The 20,287-nt window shown below is 44.1% G+C and overlaps 1 protein-coding gene across 5 annotated transcripts in view; it reads left to right on the forward strand.

Annotated features, from left to right (window-relative positions):
• Positions 1–20,287, forward strand: part of ftcd (formimidoyltransferase cyclodeaminase) — a 50,230-nt gene that overhangs the window by 12,237 nt on the left and 17,706 nt on the right. For all 5 annotated transcript variants that reach the window (XM_069934050.1, XM_069934049.1, XM_069934051.1 and 2 more), the window contains exons 3-10: positions 5,229–5,357; positions 6,980–7,068; positions 8,548–8,727; positions 11,156–11,293; positions 12,553–12,684; positions 15,200–15,261; positions 16,333–16,459; positions 18,099–18,260. In XM_069934050.1, coding sequence (XP_069790151.1) covers positions 5,229–5,357; positions 6,980–7,068; positions 8,548–8,727; positions 11,156–11,293; positions 12,553–12,684; positions 15,200–15,261; positions 16,333–16,459; positions 18,099–18,260 — 1,019 coding nt within the window. The remainder of the gene's footprint in view (positions 1–5,228; positions 5,358–6,979; positions 7,069–8,547; positions 8,728–11,155; positions 11,294–12,552; positions 12,685–15,199; positions 15,262–16,332; positions 16,460–18,098; positions 18,261–20,287) is intronic.

A 20,287-nucleotide genomic window follows, 5' to 3' on the forward strand; every position in this document is an offset into this window, starting at 1 on the left:
ATATATTTAATGAACCTGCCTCTACTGCCCTCTGTGGCAATGAATTCCACAGATTCACCACCCTCTGGGTAAAGAAATTCCTCCTCATCTCGGTCCTAAATGGTTTGCCTATTATCCTCAAACCATGGCCCCGGGTTCTGGATTTTCCCATCATTGGAAACATCCCATCTGCATCCATTCTGTCCAGTCCTGCCAGAATTTTATGTCTCTATTTTATATGATTCAGCAAAGGAAGGTCCTGTTTGACAAACACTGGAGTTCTTTGAGGATATAATGAGTGTGGTAGATAGAGGGGAGCAGGTGGATGTTATTTACTTGGATTTTCAGAAGGCATTTGATAAGGAGCCACATAAAAGGCTTATACAGAAGATAAGGATGCATGGAGTTGGGAGTGATGCCTTAGCATGGATAGAGGATTAGTTAATCAATAGAAAGCAGAGAGTTCGGATACATGTGTATTTTTCTCGTGAGCAATCAGTGGTAAGCAGTGTACTGCTGGGGCCTTTACTGGGCCCACAACTGCTCACAATATACATTAACGATCTGGAAGAGGGGACAGTGTGTAGCATATCTAAGTTTGCTTATGACACTAAATTGAGTGAAAACCAAATTGTGCAGAGGATACGGAGAGTCTGCAGAGAGATAAGTGAGTGGGCAAGGGTCTGGCAGATGGAGTGCAATGTTGGCAAATGTAAGGTTATTCACTTAGGAAGGAAAAATAAAGATCAGATTATTATTTAAATGGCAATATGATTGCATCATGCTGACGTGCAGAAGGATTTGAGAGAGCTTGTGTATGAATCGCAGAAGGTTTATTTGCATGTGCAGCAGGGTATTGAGAAGGCAAATGGAATGTTGGCCTTCATTGCTGTAGGGACTGAATTTAGGAGCAGGGAGGTTCTGCTGCAACTGTACAGGGGACTGGTGAGGCGACATGTGGAGAACTGCATGCAGTTCTGGTCTCCTTACTAAAGGAAAGATGTACTGACTTTGGAGGCAGCGTAGAGGAGGTTCATTAGATTGATTCCAGAGGTGAAGGGGTTGGCCAATGAGGAGAGATTGAGTCGTCTGGGACTGTACTTGCTGGAATTCAGAAGAATGAAAGGGGATCTGATAGAAATGTATAAAATTATGAAAGGAGTAGATAAGATAGAGTAGGTGATTTTTTAAAAATCAACTGGTAGATGAGACGAGACCTAGGGGCATATCCTCAAGATTCAGGTTAGTAGATTTAGGATGGAGATGAGGAGGAACTGCTTTTTCCAGAGGGTGGTGAATCTATGGAATTCGCTGCCCATGGAAGCTGTGAAGGCTACCTCATTAAATATATTTAAGACAAGATTGGGTAGATTTTTGCACTGTAGGGGAATTAAGGGATATGGGGGAGTAGGTGGAGATGAGCTTATCATCAGATCAGCCATGATCTTGTTGAATGGCGGAGCTGGCTCGAAGGGTCACATGGCCGACTCCTGGTCCTATTTCTTATATTCTTATGTTTCCCTCTGAGACAGGGAAAAGATGGTTGTGTAAAGGAAACAGAGTTGACAAGAGAGATTTAGTAAAGAGGAAGAAGGAAGCATATATAAGGTTTTGGAAGGAAAAATCAGGAAGAGCTCATGAGAATTTTAGGGTTGTCAGGAAGGAACTGAAGAACAGGGGAGCTAGAAGAGGATAGGAGAAGGCCTTTGTAATGCACGTCAAAAGAACCAAAGACTTGTTGATCCAAACCAAGGCTTTTATTAACTAAAAGACTGGAGCATATCACAAGTAGGTCGACCAGTCCAGAATGACCTGGTCTGGCTAGGAGCAATCCTTTAAGACCTGCCAGTAGGTGTGGCTACACTCTCAGCCAATCACAGTCATCCTACACTACCATCTGTACATATGTACATATACACATTGGTGATAGAATCTGTACTGTCACAGCCTTGCCAAGTAGAATCAAGGAGAAAAGACATGAAGAACAGAAAGATGACTAGAGTATGGATAAGGGGGGAACATATGCTGGAGGCGAAGGAGTAGGTGAGGTCCTTAATTAATACTTTGCTTCATCAGGGAGAGTGGCCTTGGCAATCGTGAGATCAGCATAGAACAGACTAATGTGCTGGAGTATGTAAAGGTTAAGAAAGAGGGAATGTTGGAACTTCTGGAAAGTATTCAGTTAGATAGGTCCCTGAGATTGGATAGGATAAACTCCTGGTTACTGCAGGAAGTGAAGGAAGAGATAGCTTCAGTGTTGGCAATGATCTTTATATCCACCCTGGCCATGGTAGAGGTACTGGAGGATTGGGGAATGGCAATTGTAGCCCCCTTGTTTAAGAAAAGTAAGTGGAAGAATCCTGGGAATTATAGATAGACCATTGAGTCTTGCATCAGTGGTGGACAAACTATTGGAGAGGATTTTTAGGGACAGGATTTATGAGCATTTGGAGAAGCATAGTCTAATTAGGGATAATCGACATGGCTTTGAGAGGGCAAGGTTGTGCCTCACGAGCCTAATTGGGTTTTCTGAGGAGGTAACGGAGAGGTTTGCTCTGTATTTTTAATTTGAATGTTCAGCATGGTAACAGCCCATGAGCCCATGCCGCCCAAAATACGTGAATTAACCTACAAACCTCATACATTTTTGAAGGGTGGGAGGAGCACTCAAAGAAACCAATGCAGTCATGGGGAGAACAAAATGTTACGAGCCCAGAGGACCCCAAAACCCAGCATCAATAGATATTCACCAAGACAAATGGTTAATTAAACAAAAGTTGTTTTTAATTATCTTTAAACATGATAACAGAATCACATTTTAACTTATCACTATTGAATTAACTAACCTAACTTAACCCCCTTCTAATTTTAAATGCACGTATATGTAATGTATGTATAAGTTCAGAAATGTTCTTTGGTTCACAGTCCAATCTTACTTCTCATTCCTTCAAGTTCACTGGTTGCAGGCAATTCTTATACTGTGCACAGAATTTAACATTTCTAAAGTTCACCAGGCTTTGGTGCTTGAAAGGTAAATGTTTCCACTCAGGAAGGTTCTTGTTGGTTTAGAGAGAGAGATTTATTGTTCCAGAACATCCACAACTGATTCCTTTTTAATCAGCCTCTCCAGTGTCTTGCTGATAAAACTTGTCCACTTCAGGGTTCTCCAGATGATAACCTCTTTTTTTTCAGGACACCACTTATTTTTTTCAGGTCACCACTTATTTAAAGTGAAACATTAGACAGCCAGTCCTCTCCACAAGGACTTTAACCAGGCTGAACTACACACTCACAACCCATCTTTCAAATGAGGTTTTCCACAAGCTTGCCAGTTTGTCCCATTCCAGTCCCAGCTGCTGTTCCTGACTGTGACACTGTAGAAGTGATCTCTGTGTGTCTCTCTCTCTCTTAGAGAGAAAGCCTGTTTGATTCTCTGCTTGAAAAAACACATGATCCTCCTAGAACAGCAAGTTCCCCTCCAGACAGAAGCAGATCCAACAAGATCTTTCATCCGTTGCCTTTTTGTAAACAACAATCCATTAGTGAAGTCTCTTGGATACTCTCCAAAGATCTTGCAAAGGCTGTGTGGCTAATAGGTCTGGCATTAGCAGAGCTCCAGTATTTTAAATAAGATCTGTTTTAAAGTGTTTGTATGTGACCTACACTAACAAACTTTTCCAAATACATATCTATATTTTGTCACGATAAAAACTCTTTACAGATAGAGCTGGATTAGAATCCGGGACATTGGCACTGTAATTGCTAGATTACAGTGAAATAGTGAATCAAGAGTCAAGATTCAATTTATTGTCATGTAATAAAACAGCGAAATTGCATTTGCCTGCAGTAAGGTAGACAGATTCTCCATCGCCATGAATTGCCTGAAGCACCTCTAACAGTCAGAGAAAGAGAAGCAAAAGAGAGAACCCTCAGAGTCGCTGAGTGTCCATGGATTCGCGCAGCACTCCTGAAGCCTCCGCAGTCACTCAAAGTTCATGTCGTTTCTTCAGCTACAAAACCCATCACTGGTCTATCACCGTCCCATGGGTCATCTCCTTTGCTTCTCCTTCTCTGACAGGGGTGGGGAGGGGGTGTGGTCTTCCCACTTTCTGGTGCCCTATGCCAGTCCTTTGCTTCCCCGTAGTTTGAAACCCATTATGGCTGTTGCTGATCATAGGGCCCTGCCATCTTGGGCGCAAACCCTGCAGGCTCGGGATTTTAAACAAAACCACTGTCGGCCCCTTGAACGGGCCACTCAAAGCCTGTATGGAGCTGACGGCAGTCAGACTGTGTGGTTGGACACCGTGAGAGCACTGTGTCTCTGCTCCCCGCTCTCTGTGGGTCTGCACCAGAGGCAGCATTACCATTACAGCAGCTCCACCATTTTTTTTAGGGTGACAGTAAGTTATAAACACAATGCTAGAGAAACTCAGCAGGTCAAACTGTGGGCTTCATATAGCAAAGATAAAGATATACCTAACCAACGTTTTAGAGGACTCAAACCCAACACATTGGAATCGTGTCTTTATCTTTGCTATATAAAGTCCACTGTTTGACCTGCTGAGTTTCTACAGCATTGTGTTTTTACTTCAATCTCAATCTGCAGACTTTCGTGTTTAACTCCTAAAATGCAGGGTATAGTCTTACAAAGACTTAAGTGCAGGGTACAGGGAAAGTAGTTAAACACTGCAGGGGTGTCATCTTTTACCAATGAGAGGTGTATCTTAGCATGTCACACCAGCCGGAAAGAAACTGGAGGTTCGTGTTTTCTTGCTCGTGGATAAAAGGGGGTGAAGGGACCATGACTGGAGTTGAATTGGTCTTTTAAAATGACAGCTTTCCAGAGGCAGCGAGAGAAATGGATGAGGAGTAAGTTGCTTTGTGTGATGGCCATACCTGTGTTCACAACTCTCTGCGCTGGATATCTGATTTCGAAGAAGTTAATGCTCCAAATACTCCCCAGGTCTGGCAGCATCAGTTAACAGAGATAACATTTCAGATTGTTGACCTGCCAGCTGGAAATCAGATCTTGTGCCAAAAAATGATGTGATCTGACACTGTATATGTTGTTTACATAATTACTTTGGGAAAACTACACAGTTCAGAGTGGCCAATGCAGAATAGAAAGAGAGCAACTGGATGATTGGGTCCAAAGAGGCGTTGGATGTTATTTCACTAAGTTCTTCATTACTATTCACTTGTGGTTTTGAACAATGAGCTCTGGTCTTAACAATTAATTTTGCTGGCAGGCGAACATCCCAGATTGGGTGCGTTGGATGTATGTCCCTTTATCCCAGTGCGCAATGTCCGGATGGAGGAATGTGTCCAGTGTGCAACTGAGTTTGGGAAACAGCTTGCGGAAAAGCTGGAAGTACCTGGTGAGTGAGTGGAGCCCAAGTGAACTACCAAAGGGCTGGGGCCATGTGTGCTCCGTCGAGCTGACCCAGTCATTCCATCTCGGTCTGTGATCAAGAGGGACAAGGTTACTTGATCGCTTGTCAGGAACCTTGCTTCACAAAAGCCTCCTCTTCCCAAATCCCGACAGAGCAACAGAGTAGTGCAGTGCACAAACAGTCCCTTCTGCCCTTCATCCATGCTGATCCAGTCAACCCACCCTCATTAATCCCATTTATCTGCATTAGAACCATATACTGAATTGTTCTTAAACATGTTATGTCTATCTGATTCTACCACCTCCCCTGGAACCATTTTCCAGATATCAATCACTCCAGTGTAAAAGAACTTCCTCTGATCCCCTTTGTAACTTTTCCTCTTTCTACCTTAAACCTCTGCCCTCTTACCTTGGGAAAACAATTTTGACCATCTACCCTCTCATAATCTTGCATACAATAAAAAATTCAAGCAGCTGGCTGCGTCAAGCAACCGGGAAAAAAAATTGAAAATATAAAGATAAAAAATACAGAAGCTTAAAATTGGCGTACCTCGCCATTTAGTTTTCCAATCACACAACACGCAATCTCAAGCAACTGGAAAATACGCTCACTCATCCAGCATCTCTACTAATCCCATAGGTGCCAGATACTAGGTGTTTTACTATACTCCGATCAGGTCAACCCTCAGCCTCCTTCGCTCCAGGGAAAACAATCCCAGCCTCACTAGTCTCTCCCTTCCTTCAGCTTATGGACAATACAGGTGAATCGCTTCTGCACGTTTTCAAACACAATTGCATCCATGGATTCAATGGATTCAAAGGGGGTGGGTGGGGATCGGGAGGTGGGAGAATTCGAGAGGGGACTTTTGGATTTGTTTAATTAATGCCTTTAGATGTAGTCCTCACATTAATCACAATAAGAAGGGAATGGTTTTGCCATGTAATGGCTTTCATCGTTTAAAACAATTACTGCTCTTGGCCAGCTCATTGCAGCTGAGTCCTTAATTCTTGGTTATAATTGGTGAATTTGCATGTCTCCCAGAGCTGGCGCCTTGCGTCTGATGTTCCTTTGGGTGGGTGTGACAGTGGCTCTGTCCAGGTTATCTCAGTCTTAATAAAGGGTACTTACCGAAACGTTGACCAACTATATCCCTCTGTGCATGCTGCCTGACCTGTTGGGCTCCGCAAAGTTCAGATTTATTGTTAGAGTGCATACATGATGCCACATACAACCCTGAGATTCTTTTTACTGCAAGCCAGGCAGAATTTCTGCTTCTCTTTGTTCATTCAAGATCCCAGCACCTGGGGTGCTTGTGTTTCTCCACTGTCGCATCAGTCTTTCCGATTACCTTTTAATGTGCTGTGCATTAATGTCCATGGCTAACCATATCTCCTTGCTTCTGTATACCTATCCCTTCCCCTTGCTGAGCTCCACCCACCACATTGCTTGGTCCTCCCAAGCAATCAGTGCCGGGAGGAGACTGGAGGAAGACAAAGGTCGCACTTGCTGGGCTGAGAAATAATACTCCTCAAAGTTAAGGTTGTGCCCTGTATAATTGACAATTCATGTTTGTGTCAGATTGAACAACATGATTATTCTTCTTACAGTCTATTTGTATGGTGAAGCAGCTCGTGATGAGCGTCGCAAAGCGCTGCCCAGCATTCGAGCTGGTGAATACGAAGGGCTCCAGAAAAAGGTACGCAAAGGAGGAATGGTATTATCCAGACTGTAGCAAAGAGGGAAAACCATCCAATCCCATTCCTGGGCATGTCAAATGCTTCCATTTAATCTTAAGCAGTCTACTTTTGAAAGCTCTCCTCTGTTACTGATAATTTCTGATACTCATGGTGAAATGTTGAGATTAAATTTGCCTCTACTGAAGAGTTGGTATGAGAGGTTCCTCTTTGATCACGGTGATCAAAGAGGAAACCAATATTTTACAAATACTGAAGAGTACCAGGAATAGGCAAATGAAGCCGAGATAATATATTTGTACTAGAATACGTTAACTGAAAGATCAGTATGGTGAATGTATGGACTGTGTAGAGTAGAGATGAACAGCAGGAGAAAGATCAGAACAAATCAAGGGAAAATTGAACCACTCATTTGGTATCTAGCCTTTTGGAACATGCAGATGTGCTTTGCCAATTCTGTCCTCTCTGAACTCATTCCTTCCACGAGAAATGAGGCGCTTGTGATGGTCCATTTCTTTGCTGAATATGTGCATCAAATCTGCCACCTTTAAACCAAGTAACAAACCAAGGTTTGTTAGGCAGACGTGTTGAGGTGCTGAGTAGATGCTGGCACTTGTTCCCACAATGTCTGTTCCTCTAAAACCCCATCGCGATCTATTCCTGATGTGAGAACTGAATTAATGCTGCACACTGCCCGTGAATCAAGAGAAATGCATTCCTGTCCACTTATCTGCTAGCGGCGTTGGGTTAAAATGTTCTTTATGCCTCCTGAGCCATTACACCTAGCTGCCTCACTGTGGGCCTGATCTCCAAGAATCTTGAAATCTCAGTATCCCATCATTTATTGTATATTCTCACACTTTGTTTGACTCATTAATTGGATCACTAGACCTCTGATTGAATTCCATTCGTCATTTTCTGCCCATCTGACCGGAGGGAGAGGGAAGTCTCCACCTCACTGTCAAACCCCTGCAGACTTCCTAATTACAGCCCCTTCATTCAAATCATTAATGAACATTGTGGGAACTAGGGGACTTGTACTGAGCCTTGGGAAACCTCACTGCCTGCAGTGACAATGTTGCACACGCATCTATAGAAGTGTAGTGTTTTTTTGAATATTTTATTTAAGAATCTTAAAACCACATCCACGTATATATATTCAATAAAACTAAAGAAAAATATTAAGTACACATATGGCAACAAGTGTAGTCTTGAGATAAAGCGTCGCAGCGTGTATCTTTCACTGTGCTATTTCTGTGTTGGTTTCACTGAATGTCCTGGCCATTTCCTCCATGGTATCTTCAGGATTAGCTTTTCAGTCTCGCAGTTAGTTAAAGTTAGTGGTTCAATATACAAATAGGTTGGTGTGGGAGCAGGGCAGGATGATGTTTGTCTCTGGAAGTGTCTTGGGTCCAAAAGCAGGCCACAGTGCCAGAAAGCCCAGCAGCTCGAGTATAATAATACACCTTGTTGCATTCCAGCTGCAGAATCCTGACTGGGCTCCTGATTTTGGAGCGGCAATCTTCATCCCACGCTGGGGGGCTACAGTCACTGGAGCACGGAGGTTCCTCATTGCCTACAATGTCAACCTCCTGAGCACAAAAGAGCAAGCTCACCGTATCGCGCTGAACATCCGAGAGCAGGGCCGAGGGAAGGACCAGGTTGGTGTTATTTAGTGAAAACTCACTGTGTTATGGCATCCTCCACATGAGACCTGAGAAGGTCCATCCTGTTCTTTAAAAAAAATCAGCCACATGCCATACAATAAAAGGGGGTGCCTGTCCTCCAATCAGGAGATGGACCAGTTTACCCAAATCAATTTCAAAGCAACCTGCTATGTGGGAGCTGATGATATTGGAAGGAGCATCAGATCTCCCACCTGCTTCACTTTATAGTCCATTCAAAGAAAAGTAATAACATGATGTCAGTGAATGCAAGTTTCACCCAGTACCTTTGATTTCAGACCCAGGAGAGTAACATATTATATACTGGGATCCAGACTGAAATTACAGCCCGGCTGGATTGACTAACATTTGGACCAACCTTTCAATGAGCAAGTGCAGATGTTGGCTCAACTGGGAACAAAGTTCGGCATTAGGATTACAGATACTTAGTAATATTGCACAGTCAGAGCTACACAGCATGGAAACAGGCCCTTTGGCCCAACTCTGGCCAACTTGCCCATCTGACCTACTCCCTTTTGCCTGCACTTGACCCATATCACTTGAGTCGTTTCCTGTCCATGTAACTGTCCAAATGTGCTTTAACCCACAGGAACCTAGTGGCACTGAACTATAACTCTCTAACTACCCATAAAATCTGCATTGTAACATCCAAATATGTAGAAAAGATGGAGAGAAGGGCATGAAGGATAGTGATAGGGAGCAGGGTCTGGAGAATGTGTTAGAGCATTTTGAGATCAGGAAAGAGATGGTGTTGGGCCTTTTGAAGAGCATCAAGGTGGACAATCCCTAGGGCCTGATGGGATATTTCCCAGGCTATTGAAAGAGGCAAGTAAGGGGATCATTGGGGCCTTGAAAAAGATCTTTGTATCCTCATGAGTAACAAGTCAGGTCCAAGAGGACTGGAGAGTAGTCAAGGGTGTACCTTCGTTCAAGAGGGGAAATGGGAATAATCCATGCTTGTGAACCTCACATCAATGGTGGGGAAACTATTGGAAAGGATACTTAGGGATAGGATTTGTGCACATTTGAAAAGCTGTGGTCAAATTAGAAACAGTCAAGAAGGCTTTGTGAGGGGGAGGTCATATCTTACCAATTTGATTGAGTTTTTTGAGGAGGTGACAAAGGTAGTTGATGAGGGTGGGGCAGTGGAGGTTATCTACATGGATTTTAGTAAAGACACCTCATAGTAGGCTGATCCCAAACGTGCAATATATAGGATAAACAGTGAATTGATCATTTGGATTTGAAATTGCCTGGCCCAGAGAAGATAGTCATGGTGGAAAGGGTGTTATTCTGGCTGGAGGCCTGTAACCAGTGGTGTTCTGCAGGAATCAATGACTTGAAGGAAAAAGAGGTTGGGTGGGTTAATAAATTTGCAGATGACACTAATATTGGTGGAATTGCAGACTATTAAATAATACCACAGGTCACGGAACAGAGAAATGGCGCAGATGGAGTTTAATCTGGACAAGTTTGAGGTGCGACACTTTGGGATATTGGTCTGCAAACCCTAGATAACCATAAATACTGGATAACCCTGATATCCATGGACACTGGTCTATAACCTATAGATATCTGTGGATGCTGGACTATAACCTGCTCTTTGTCATTTGTCCCTGCAGTACCCACTAGAAACAGTGCAGCAACCAGAGAATGGTCTACTCTTCCAAAAACCAGTCCTCAACTGATAATGATAGAGCCATAGAACACTAAACACAGAAACAGGCCCTTTGGCCCATCTAGTCTACATCAAACTATTATTCTGCCCAGTCCCATTGACCTGGATCTGGACCATAGCCCTCCCCACCTTCCCCATTCATGTAACGATCCAATCCTCTCTTAAAATTTGAACTCGAACCAATATCCACCACCTCCACTGGCAGCTCATTCCACACACTCACCACCTTCTGACGAAGTTCCCCCAAATGTTCCTCCTAAACATTACACCTTTTACCCTTGACCCATGTCCTCTCATCTTATCTCACCCAATTTCAGTGACAAAAGTCTGCTTGCCATTGTCATAATTTTGTATGCATCTATCAAATCTCCCTTCTTTCTCTGAGTAAGGTCCTAATCCTACTACTCAGTTCCTCAAGTTCTGGCATCATCCTAGTATATTACCCTCAGCACTCAACAGTTGTTCATCAATCTCCTGAACAATCAGATAAAAGGCTGTACCAGAACTATCAGCTGCCTAATCACACCACGTTGGAACCATCAGATACCCAATTACTCATCAAGAATTGATACCCCAGTTACAAAGGGATTGTGAGAACTAGTAAAGTTGAGATGGTGGCTCTGAAATTTCTGAACCTAAATCTTATTTAGATGAAGGCCGTTTGTTAACGTTTACCTTGGAACCATTTTAACATTGTCTCATTGACTCATATTTTGCTTTGTGTAGCTAGGGCGTCTGAACAAAGTGCAGGCAATTGGCTGGTACTTGGAAGAGGCCAACATTGCCCAGGTGTCCACTAACCTGCTTGACTTTGAGGTGACTGCACTGCATACAGTATTTGAAGAAGTTCGTAAGGATGCTGAGGTAACTTGGAAATAGTGCCACAAGCATAACCTCTGTTGGTAGAATCATAGAGTTGTACAGGATAGAAACAGGCCCTTCTGCCCAACTCATCCATTCCAACTGAGGTGTCCACCTGTGCTAGTCCCATTTGCTCATATCCCTCCAAACTGTTTCAGTCCATGAATCTGTCCAAATGTTTCCACCAGCATATTCCACATATCCACCATGTTCTCTGTGAAAACACTGCCCCTCAGGTTCCCTTTTAAAATTTCCCTTCTTGGCTTGAACCTATTTTGGACTGTCCAATGCTGGGAAAAGCCTGTGACCGTCTATGCTCCTTGTGATGTAATTAACTGAAAGGTCACTTCTCAGCCTCCTTTGCTCCAGATAAAAGTCTCGACTGACAAGCCATCTAGGCCTGGCAACATCCTTGTGAATCTTTTCTGCACCCTCTCTGGCTCAATCACATCTTTCCTGCTGGATAATGTCGCTCGATTACTTGTTAGCTATTGATGTCGATCTCTGTGGGCTTAGGTGAGTTCCTTTAGCAACGGGAAAATACCGTATAAACTCATATAATCAATGATACCATGAACTAGTCAACCCCCCCCACCTTTTTTGGCCCCAAAATTGGGTGTTTTATGACCTGTGTAAAATTCAAGCCCGTATTTTTGGCCCTGGCCACCTACCTCTCTGAGGTCCCAACCGTGGATCCTTGCCATGACCGCCCACCCATCCAAGCTTTCAACCATGGATTCTAGCCTCGACCACCTGCCCATCTGAACCCCCAGCTGCCTGCCCATCCAAGCTCCTGACCACACATCCTCCATCCTGGTCGCCTGCCTATCTAAGCTCCAGACAATAGATCCTTGCTCTGGCTGCCTGCCCATCCAAGCTCCCGACCACGGATCCACACCCCAGCCACCTGCCCATCTGAACCCGCAACACCCTGGCTGCTTGCCCATCCAAACTCCAGACGGTAGATCCTCGCCCCAGCTCCCCGCCCATCCGAACTCCCCACCAGAGACTTACCACCCAATCCCAACTTTCTGAGCTCCCAATGCCTTGAATGACACAGATACTTACCATGTTCAAAAGTTTGACCTGTGTAAAAGTTGACCCCCCCACCCCATTTTTTGGCCCAAGAAAGTGATACAAAAAATTGAATGATTACACGAGTATATTTGGTACTTCAGATTCATAAACAAATCAGCAACCTACTTGCTAATTAAATGCTCTTAATTGACTTTCGCAGCAGATAAATTCTGTTTGCTCCACAGGATTTAAATCTGCCTGTGGTGGGCTCTCAGATTGTAGGCCTCATCCCATTGAAGGCCATAATGGAGGCTGCAGAATTTTACATGAAGAAGGAAAACTTGTTTATTCTGGAGGAGCTGCACCAAATCAGACTGGTAAGTGTGGCCACTTCATTCATCATCAGTTGGCTGCTTTTTTTAAACAGGTTTCCCATAAATTAATGATAAAGAATTCTTGTACTCCAGGTCAAGGAGTTCTATTTCACATTCCTTTCTGCCATTCCCAATTCAGAACTCTAATACTTGGATCCAACAAGCCCTAAATTTATCAAATAGCAGATGGTCAGTGCTTTACATCAGCCATTCTCAACCTTTTTTTGGGCTGTGGCTCCCTCAGGGCTCTGCTCAAAGTTTATGGGCCCCCTTCCCTGTGAACCAATCACATTTAGTTGGTTTCTTCCGTACTTCTCTCTTTAAGAACTGTGGTGGAACACGGTAATGTAGGTGGGGGCCTCACTGGACTGCTCAGGCTGGCCCGTCACTGACCTGGTAATTCCTCCCCATAGTTTCCCAATAAAAGCTGAGAGCCCTAGCCTTCTCCCTCGATTCCAGCCTTGCATCCGGGCCAGAAGAATGTAGTTGTATGCTGGAGGTTTCAGGACATTAAAGCCTTTTGGCCATGTGCTTCGTGTCTGCGTGTGGTCATCGATCGAGCTACAATAACTTCATTAAAAAAAATTATGATTTCAGTTCATGCCTCTCCCCACCACCCCCTTTAAATGTGTTGTGTGCTCCCCCCCCCCGGCGGTCTGATTTGGCCCCCATTGAGAATAGCTGCTTTAGTGCACGAGTCCTGGTAAAGAAAGCTCCCCAGTTTTCAGTTTTATGAGAATAAGTTCAGAACAACAGCAAAATAAAAATGTAAAGGAGAGTTGATGGATGTGCGTGAAAAAAAATAAATTGCAGAGGTGCCAGGAGATCATTCCCCTCAGAGCTGCCACAGACTCTGAGTTGAATGACCTAGTTCTCCATATATAAAGCAATCCTTGTTGCAAGGTGTGGTTTGGCAGGGCTTTCACCTCGGCTGACTACGTCAAGGTCAGTTCCTCAGGAGTCACACGGGTTCAGCACACGAGTGCCCCCAGTGTGGCTAAGCAGCAGGCAATGGACTACCCTTCATATCACACCTGCCATCCTGAGATTGACTTTGCATGGTGTCCTTCTGTGTGCTCTCACAGTGATGTGGTGGCCACTTCTTTTCATCAAAAAGTTTGTAACGAGTTGTATTTATGATTTGCATTATTTTCACAAGTTCACTAAAACCACGGGTTTCAGTCCCTAGAATAAAGTTTTGTAAAGGCTGGACTTAAACTCATAAGCAAAGGAAATCAGCAGGAACCAGAGATATGAAGAAAAAGGTGGTGCTGTAATGGCAGCCCTGCTGCTGGTGAGGACATGGGAAGAGCGGAGACATAGCACCGCTCCAAAGGGTTCAACCACCCAGTCCTAATGCTGATGGCTCCGTACATACCCGGTGGTGCTTATAGATAAAATCCTGCAACCGCAGAAATGGGAAGAACACCCCCATTGAGAAGAAGAAGCAGTGGAGATGACCCTACGTGATGGTGATCTCAGCCGTGGACCAGTGAGGGGCTCAGCGGCTGAGGGTTCCACAAAGGCTGCAAGTGACTTATGGTCAGGGGACCTGCACGAGCTACTGGAAACTGGTTCATGGGAACCAGGTATCAGAGCCGGGATTCAAGAGGGTGCTAAGGGCAAGAAGGGTTCCCGAGGGGCCTCAGGCGCTGAAGGCTTCCTGGTCATTTCTGGTCAGAGGTTTGGATCTGGAGATGGATTGAACAAGAGTCTGTGGGGCTGCAAAAGTGCTGGAGGTTAATCCACGGACACTCAGTGACTGAAGGAATTCTCATTTGCTTCCCTTTCTCTTGTACTGTAAGAGGTGCCAGGCAACACGAATGGCAACTCTATCAGGTATGTTACATTTTTAATGTTCTATTTATGTGACAATAAAAGGAACTTTGAAAATGCTGGAGATAATCAGCAGAACCACGGAGATAGAAAGGCACATGCACTTCATGAGTTGTGGCATCAAATACAAGGGCAAGCAAGTTGTGCTTCCAGAATTCATCTATTGAAGACAGATGAGCCTTTGGTACTTGTTTTGTCAAAGAGGAAGCGGAGTTACAAAGCAAATTTATGCTTTGAAAATGTAGATGAAAGGATATTGTGGTTATGGCCAGCTCACCCCCGATCTAGTTAAATGGCAGACCAAGATTGATTGCCGAGAGGCCTACTCCTGCTAGAACTGTGGTCAGTGTTTGATGTGAGAAATGTGCCAACCAACCTTCACACAGAATTTCTCTTCCATCTGTTTAGATAAGGTTAGTCAATGGATGGACATTTCTCTAGGATCCATTCAATTCATGCTAAGGCGGATTTCACATTCACCTCAGGAGTAGGAGAAGCTGTCATCAAACAGCTCAGTTACATGAAAATTGTTGCTGTGATGTAGCTGATTTCAATAATTTAAATTAGACTGAGTATTAAATGTCACACCATTATGGCAGTGAGGTTGAGGTAAATTGTGGAGGGGAAGAATGGCCAAGTCCTGGCCCCGACAGTGTATTAACGTTTATCTTCTTCACTGCAGGTAGTAAGTCGTTTGGGACTGGATTCTCTCACTCCATTCAATGCTAAAGAAAAAATAATTGAGTAAGTATTGTGCAGGAAATCACTGAGAGGTCTACCATTCTCAGCTTTTCTTTAAACATCAGTGAATAATCTGGGAGAACCCAGAAAGCTTGCTCCATGTATGCTATCTTTAAAAAGAATCAAATTAAGGGATTGACCATTCAGGGCAGAGACAGGAAGAATTTTCTTCCCACCCCCTACCCCCACCCCCCCTACAAGGTGGTGAATCTTTAAAATTTTCCACCAGGGATTCCGTGGAGATTCAGTTGCTGAGTAATTTAAAGACGGAGATTGTGAAACGTGTAAATATTAAGGGAATCAAGGGGTATGAGGGAAAAGTTCAGCCGTGATCTAATTAATTAGAAGAGGAGGCAAAGAGGATTGAACGACCCATTCCTGCTTCCATTTCTGTTGAAAAGCAAAAACAAAAAGACTGAAGTGAATGAAAGAGAATGTTGGAAAGACTCATCAGATCAGGCAGCATCTGTGGAGAGAGAAGAATCAGAATTTATTGTCGTGAACATGTCCCAAAATCTGTTGTTCTGTGGCAGAATTACAGTGCAAATATTGCTATAAATTACATTTCAAAAATGAATAAAAAAGAGAAAGTGAGGCAGTGTCTGTGGTTCCTTGTCCATTCAGAAATCCAATGGAGGAGAGGAAGAACCTGTTGTACCTTCACCTTCAGGCCCCCGTACCTCCTTCCTAATGATAACAGTGGGAAGAGGGCATAGCCTTGCTGGTGTGAGTGTCCTTGATGATAGAGGCTGCTTTTTTAACACACTGCCTCTTGTAGATGTCCTCGATGGAGTGAAGACTGATGCCCATGATGTTGCAGGCCGAGTTTACAACTCTGTAGTTTTTTCCTGTCCTGTGCATTGGTACATCCACATCAGATTGTGGTGCAACCAGCCACAATGCTATCCACGGTACATGTAGAAAATCTTGAGAGCTTTGGTGACATACCGAATCTGACCAAAGGACAGATTCATGCACCGAGGACAGAGTACTACTCTCTCTTTCTAATTCTTGCACTGACTTTTGCAATTTTCTGGTTTTAATTTCCATTTCTTGTCTCACCGTCTTCATCAGGTACATGATGCAGGAGGAGAAGGAAGGCTGCCTGGTTTCTCTTCCTTTGCAGGAATTTATCCAAAGCGTTGGAGCACGGACTCCTGCTCCCGGGGGAGGTTCTGTCACTGCTGCCGTGGCTGCCATGGTTTGTATATCCAAGTCTGAGAAGGGCCAAGAGTCACCCCCACAATCCAGTGCCCTGGAGCAGGGTTGTGAGTGTTGGTTACGTGCCACTTCTGTATTGTTTAAAAAGTGCATTGTTGCTCCATCTGTGGGTGGTGGAAGAGGATAAGATGTTATTAAAACAGACATAGCTCCAGAAATAGTTTTTTGTGGTTGTTATCTGGGAAGATAAAAGTTTGGTGGGTTCAAAGACCAACGAGTCTGAACACAGGAAGGATCGTAATTAAAGCATGCTCAAGGTGATCTCAATCACAAAACACAGTATAATCAGTCACATCGGACCACACTAGCGATACTAACTACTGTAACAGACTTATTACAATACACAACCCGCCATTCCTTAACTAACATGGGCATGGCTCCAGTGCTATTTATCAGCCCTGATTCCCATGTAGTTCACACCTTATCAATGACTTCTCCAGCATTATCCACAGTTTGTGACCTGGAGTAGAGCAGAGTGCATCTCAGGACCAAAGAGCAAGAGCTACTGAACATGGTGGACTTTATAGTCCACTAAACTGGAGGGTCCAGCCCAGGAAATCACTAGGTAATTAAAGGGGCCAATGGTCAGGTGTACACTAATGGGTGGGCAGAGTCCAACCTTAATTGGCAAGTGATGCAACTTCCAAGTAGGTTCCAGACGGAGAGGTCACATGACTCTCCACACTACAGTGGGTGTGCACTGTGGAGAGTGGGGGAGATGCAGTGATGGTGGGAGTGGACTTTGAACAGTGGTTCAGCATCCAGTGATGGTAGGAGTGGACTGTGAACAGTGGGGGAGATCCAGTAATGGTGGGTGTGGACAGTGGGTGAGATCCAATGATGGTGAGAGTGGATTGTGGACAGTGGGGGAGATCCAGTAAAGATGGGTGTGGACTGTGGACAGTGGGGGAGATTCAGTGATGGTAGGAGTGGACTGTGAACAGTGGGGGCGATCCAGTGATGGTGGGTGTGGACTATGGACAATGGGGGAGATCCAGTGATGAGGGATGCCGCATACAAGAAATTGCCCCATTTTATAGATCCATTGTAGATTGATATTGCTGAACTGTGCAGGCTGCCCTCATGTTTTCTTGTGAATGTTCCGTGGTTTATTGGTTGCACACTCCAGCCGAGGCAAGGAGCTCTGCCTCACCAGCATTTTCGTGAGGTTTTCAATGGATACTTAGTAAATGTCAGGCACGTTCTGGTGAATGTGCATGGAGGGACTTGGGTCAGTTGCCCAATGGGTGTGGTTTCACGCAGACAATCAACAGCTACACCCACCTGTGTGTTTTAGGCATAAAGAAGGAGCACATGCATCAAAGTTTTGGCTATTTTTAAAATGAACTGTCCTTAGCCTATCAGGTCATGGCATATGCCAACAAATTATGAACTGAGTTACTTGTTCCAACCAGAACCATTAGTTTCTGCCTTTTTCCGCACTCTCATCCATTGCACCGGTTCCCATAATATCCTATCTCACCACAAGTCAGGGCCACTGTCACCCGTTGGTGCAGCTCTTTGAAACACCTGCCCTACTGTGTAAGCCCTGTGACAGGAGTTTGGCCACACTGCTCATGATTAATTATCACTCCCTGCTCCTTGATCTGGTTCACCAGGGTGCGGCGCTGGGCTCGATGGTTGGACATATGACCTATGGAAAACGACAGTTTGAACATCTAGATGGAATAATGAGGAGGCTGATCACTTCATTCCATCACACCATGAACGAACTTATCACTATGGTGGATGATGATTCCAACGCGTTCAACAGCTACATGGTAAGTGAGGTTCATAATGACAAGTTTATTGTCGTACACATTGTACAAAGTTTTTCAGCCGAACTGGTATTTTGCAAAAAGATCAATTGCAAAGAAGCACTGTCAGAATATCCAATTAAATTAAAAAGAGACAATAAATACAAAAAGAAGTTAGATAATAAATAGTCACTTATCCTTGTGTAAAATGATCACAAGCTCATGGCAGGATTAACCTGAACATAGAGAGACAGGGTTTAAGCAAGTCTAGTCAGCACGTGTGGGGAACTGACTGACGACTGATTGAACTATTTGAAGTGGTATCTGAGGCCGTCGATGCGGGCAGTGCGATTGAGATTCCACATGGGTGAAAAATGAGAGAGTTGTACAGTCCAAAATGAGCAGTGATGGGAGGCATTTTTCAAACAGAGTTATAATGCTGCTTGTGGACAAATAGGCCAGCATGTCTCAGAATTACGGCAGTGGCTGTACATCCAAATATGATTTCCTCATCTTGGGGTTTGAAATGCTGTGGTGTGTTTAGAAAGGGAAGGTGCAATGACAATGCCATGTAAGGACACGAGAAATGAACGCAGGAACAGCCTTGCCCTCTGCAGGCCTGCTCTGCCATTCACCACTGATCTGCCGAGTCGTCACTCCTCTGAAACATTAACTCTATTTCTCTTTCCCTGGTGGAGCCTGGCTTTCTGAGCATTTCGGGCGTGTTCTAGTTTTGTTTTTGGTTGATTTGATCTTGGTCTCGGCCTCAATTGCTGCCTTTTCCCCAAAATTCGCGCCCACCCTTTAGACACAGCCTTGAATATATTCAATGATTCCCTCTCTGGTTTAACAATTCCAAAGATTCATCACCCTCTGAGAACTTCCTCCCACCTCCAACTTAAATGTTGTTCTCAAAGCGTACACTGTGGACTCCCACTTTCCCTCGACATGCACCCTGCCAGCCCCCATTAGAATACCCTGTTGCAACAACATCTTCTCATTTTTTACACTCCAAGAGCCAACCTGCACAATCTTTGTTTTAACAAGCAAAAATACACAGTTGTGATTTTCACAGAAAAAATCGAAGCCTCGGAGAGGATGCAAAAAAGGGACTACGAAGTCGCGCGGTTAGTGTCGCCATTATCACAACACTTTACAGTGGCAGTGACCCGGGTTCGAATCAAGGAATTTGTACATTCTCCCTGTGTCTGCATGGGTTTCCTCCGGGTGCTCCGGTTTCCTCCCACCCTCCAAAACATAGAGGGGTTGTAGGTTAATTGGGCAGCATGGGCTCATGAGCCAAAAAGATCTGTTATTGTGCTGTATGTCTAAATTTTTTAAAATATAAAACATTGGAGTATTTAATGAGCAGGCTTAAAGCTCTTTACTTTGGAGGGATGACCAAAAAGTTCTTAAATTATAGTTTTTTTTAAATCCAGTAGTTTTCACAGGGGACATTACCAGTCTTAGCAGATCTAAATTTAGCAGCAATAAATAGAAGACAGTTGTGGATAAATCCAGCAAGGAATTATTTATTCCCAGCTGGGTAAACATATGTAGGAGGAAGAACATGTTTTCTGCATGCTGCTCAACCCTGAAGAAGCAAATAGTCTACGGGAATGAGAGGAGCAAACATGCCAGGGAATTGCTACCAGCTGGAGGTCAAAGTCAAGTCAAGTTTATTGTCATCTGATTGCACAAGTACAACCCAACGAAACAGTGTTCTCCAGTGCTTGGTGCAAAACACGTAGACACACAACCAGACATAACACACATATAGACAAACACTACACATGCAGGACAAATATTTATATGTACAAATAAATAAATATTGTTTCATAAATATTAAAATCTCGGATGGTCAGTGTGAGCAGTCCCTTTGGTCGTTCAGCATTCTCACTGCCTGTGGGAAGAAGCTGTTCCTCAGCCTGGTGGTGCTGGCTCTGTTACTCTTGTATTTCTTCCCTGACGGGAGCAGCTGAAAGATGCTGTGTGCAGGGTGGAAGGGATCCTCAATGATTTTGTATGCCCTTTTCAGACAACGACCCTGG

The sequence above is a fragment of the Narcine bancroftii genome, chromosome 4 (genome assembly GCF_036971445.1).
Source record: "Narcine bancroftii isolate sNarBan1 chromosome 4, sNarBan1.hap1, whole genome shotgun sequence".
Classification (NCBI taxonomy): Eukaryota; Metazoa; Chordata; class Chondrichthyes; order Torpediniformes; family Narcinidae; genus Narcine; species Narcine bancroftii.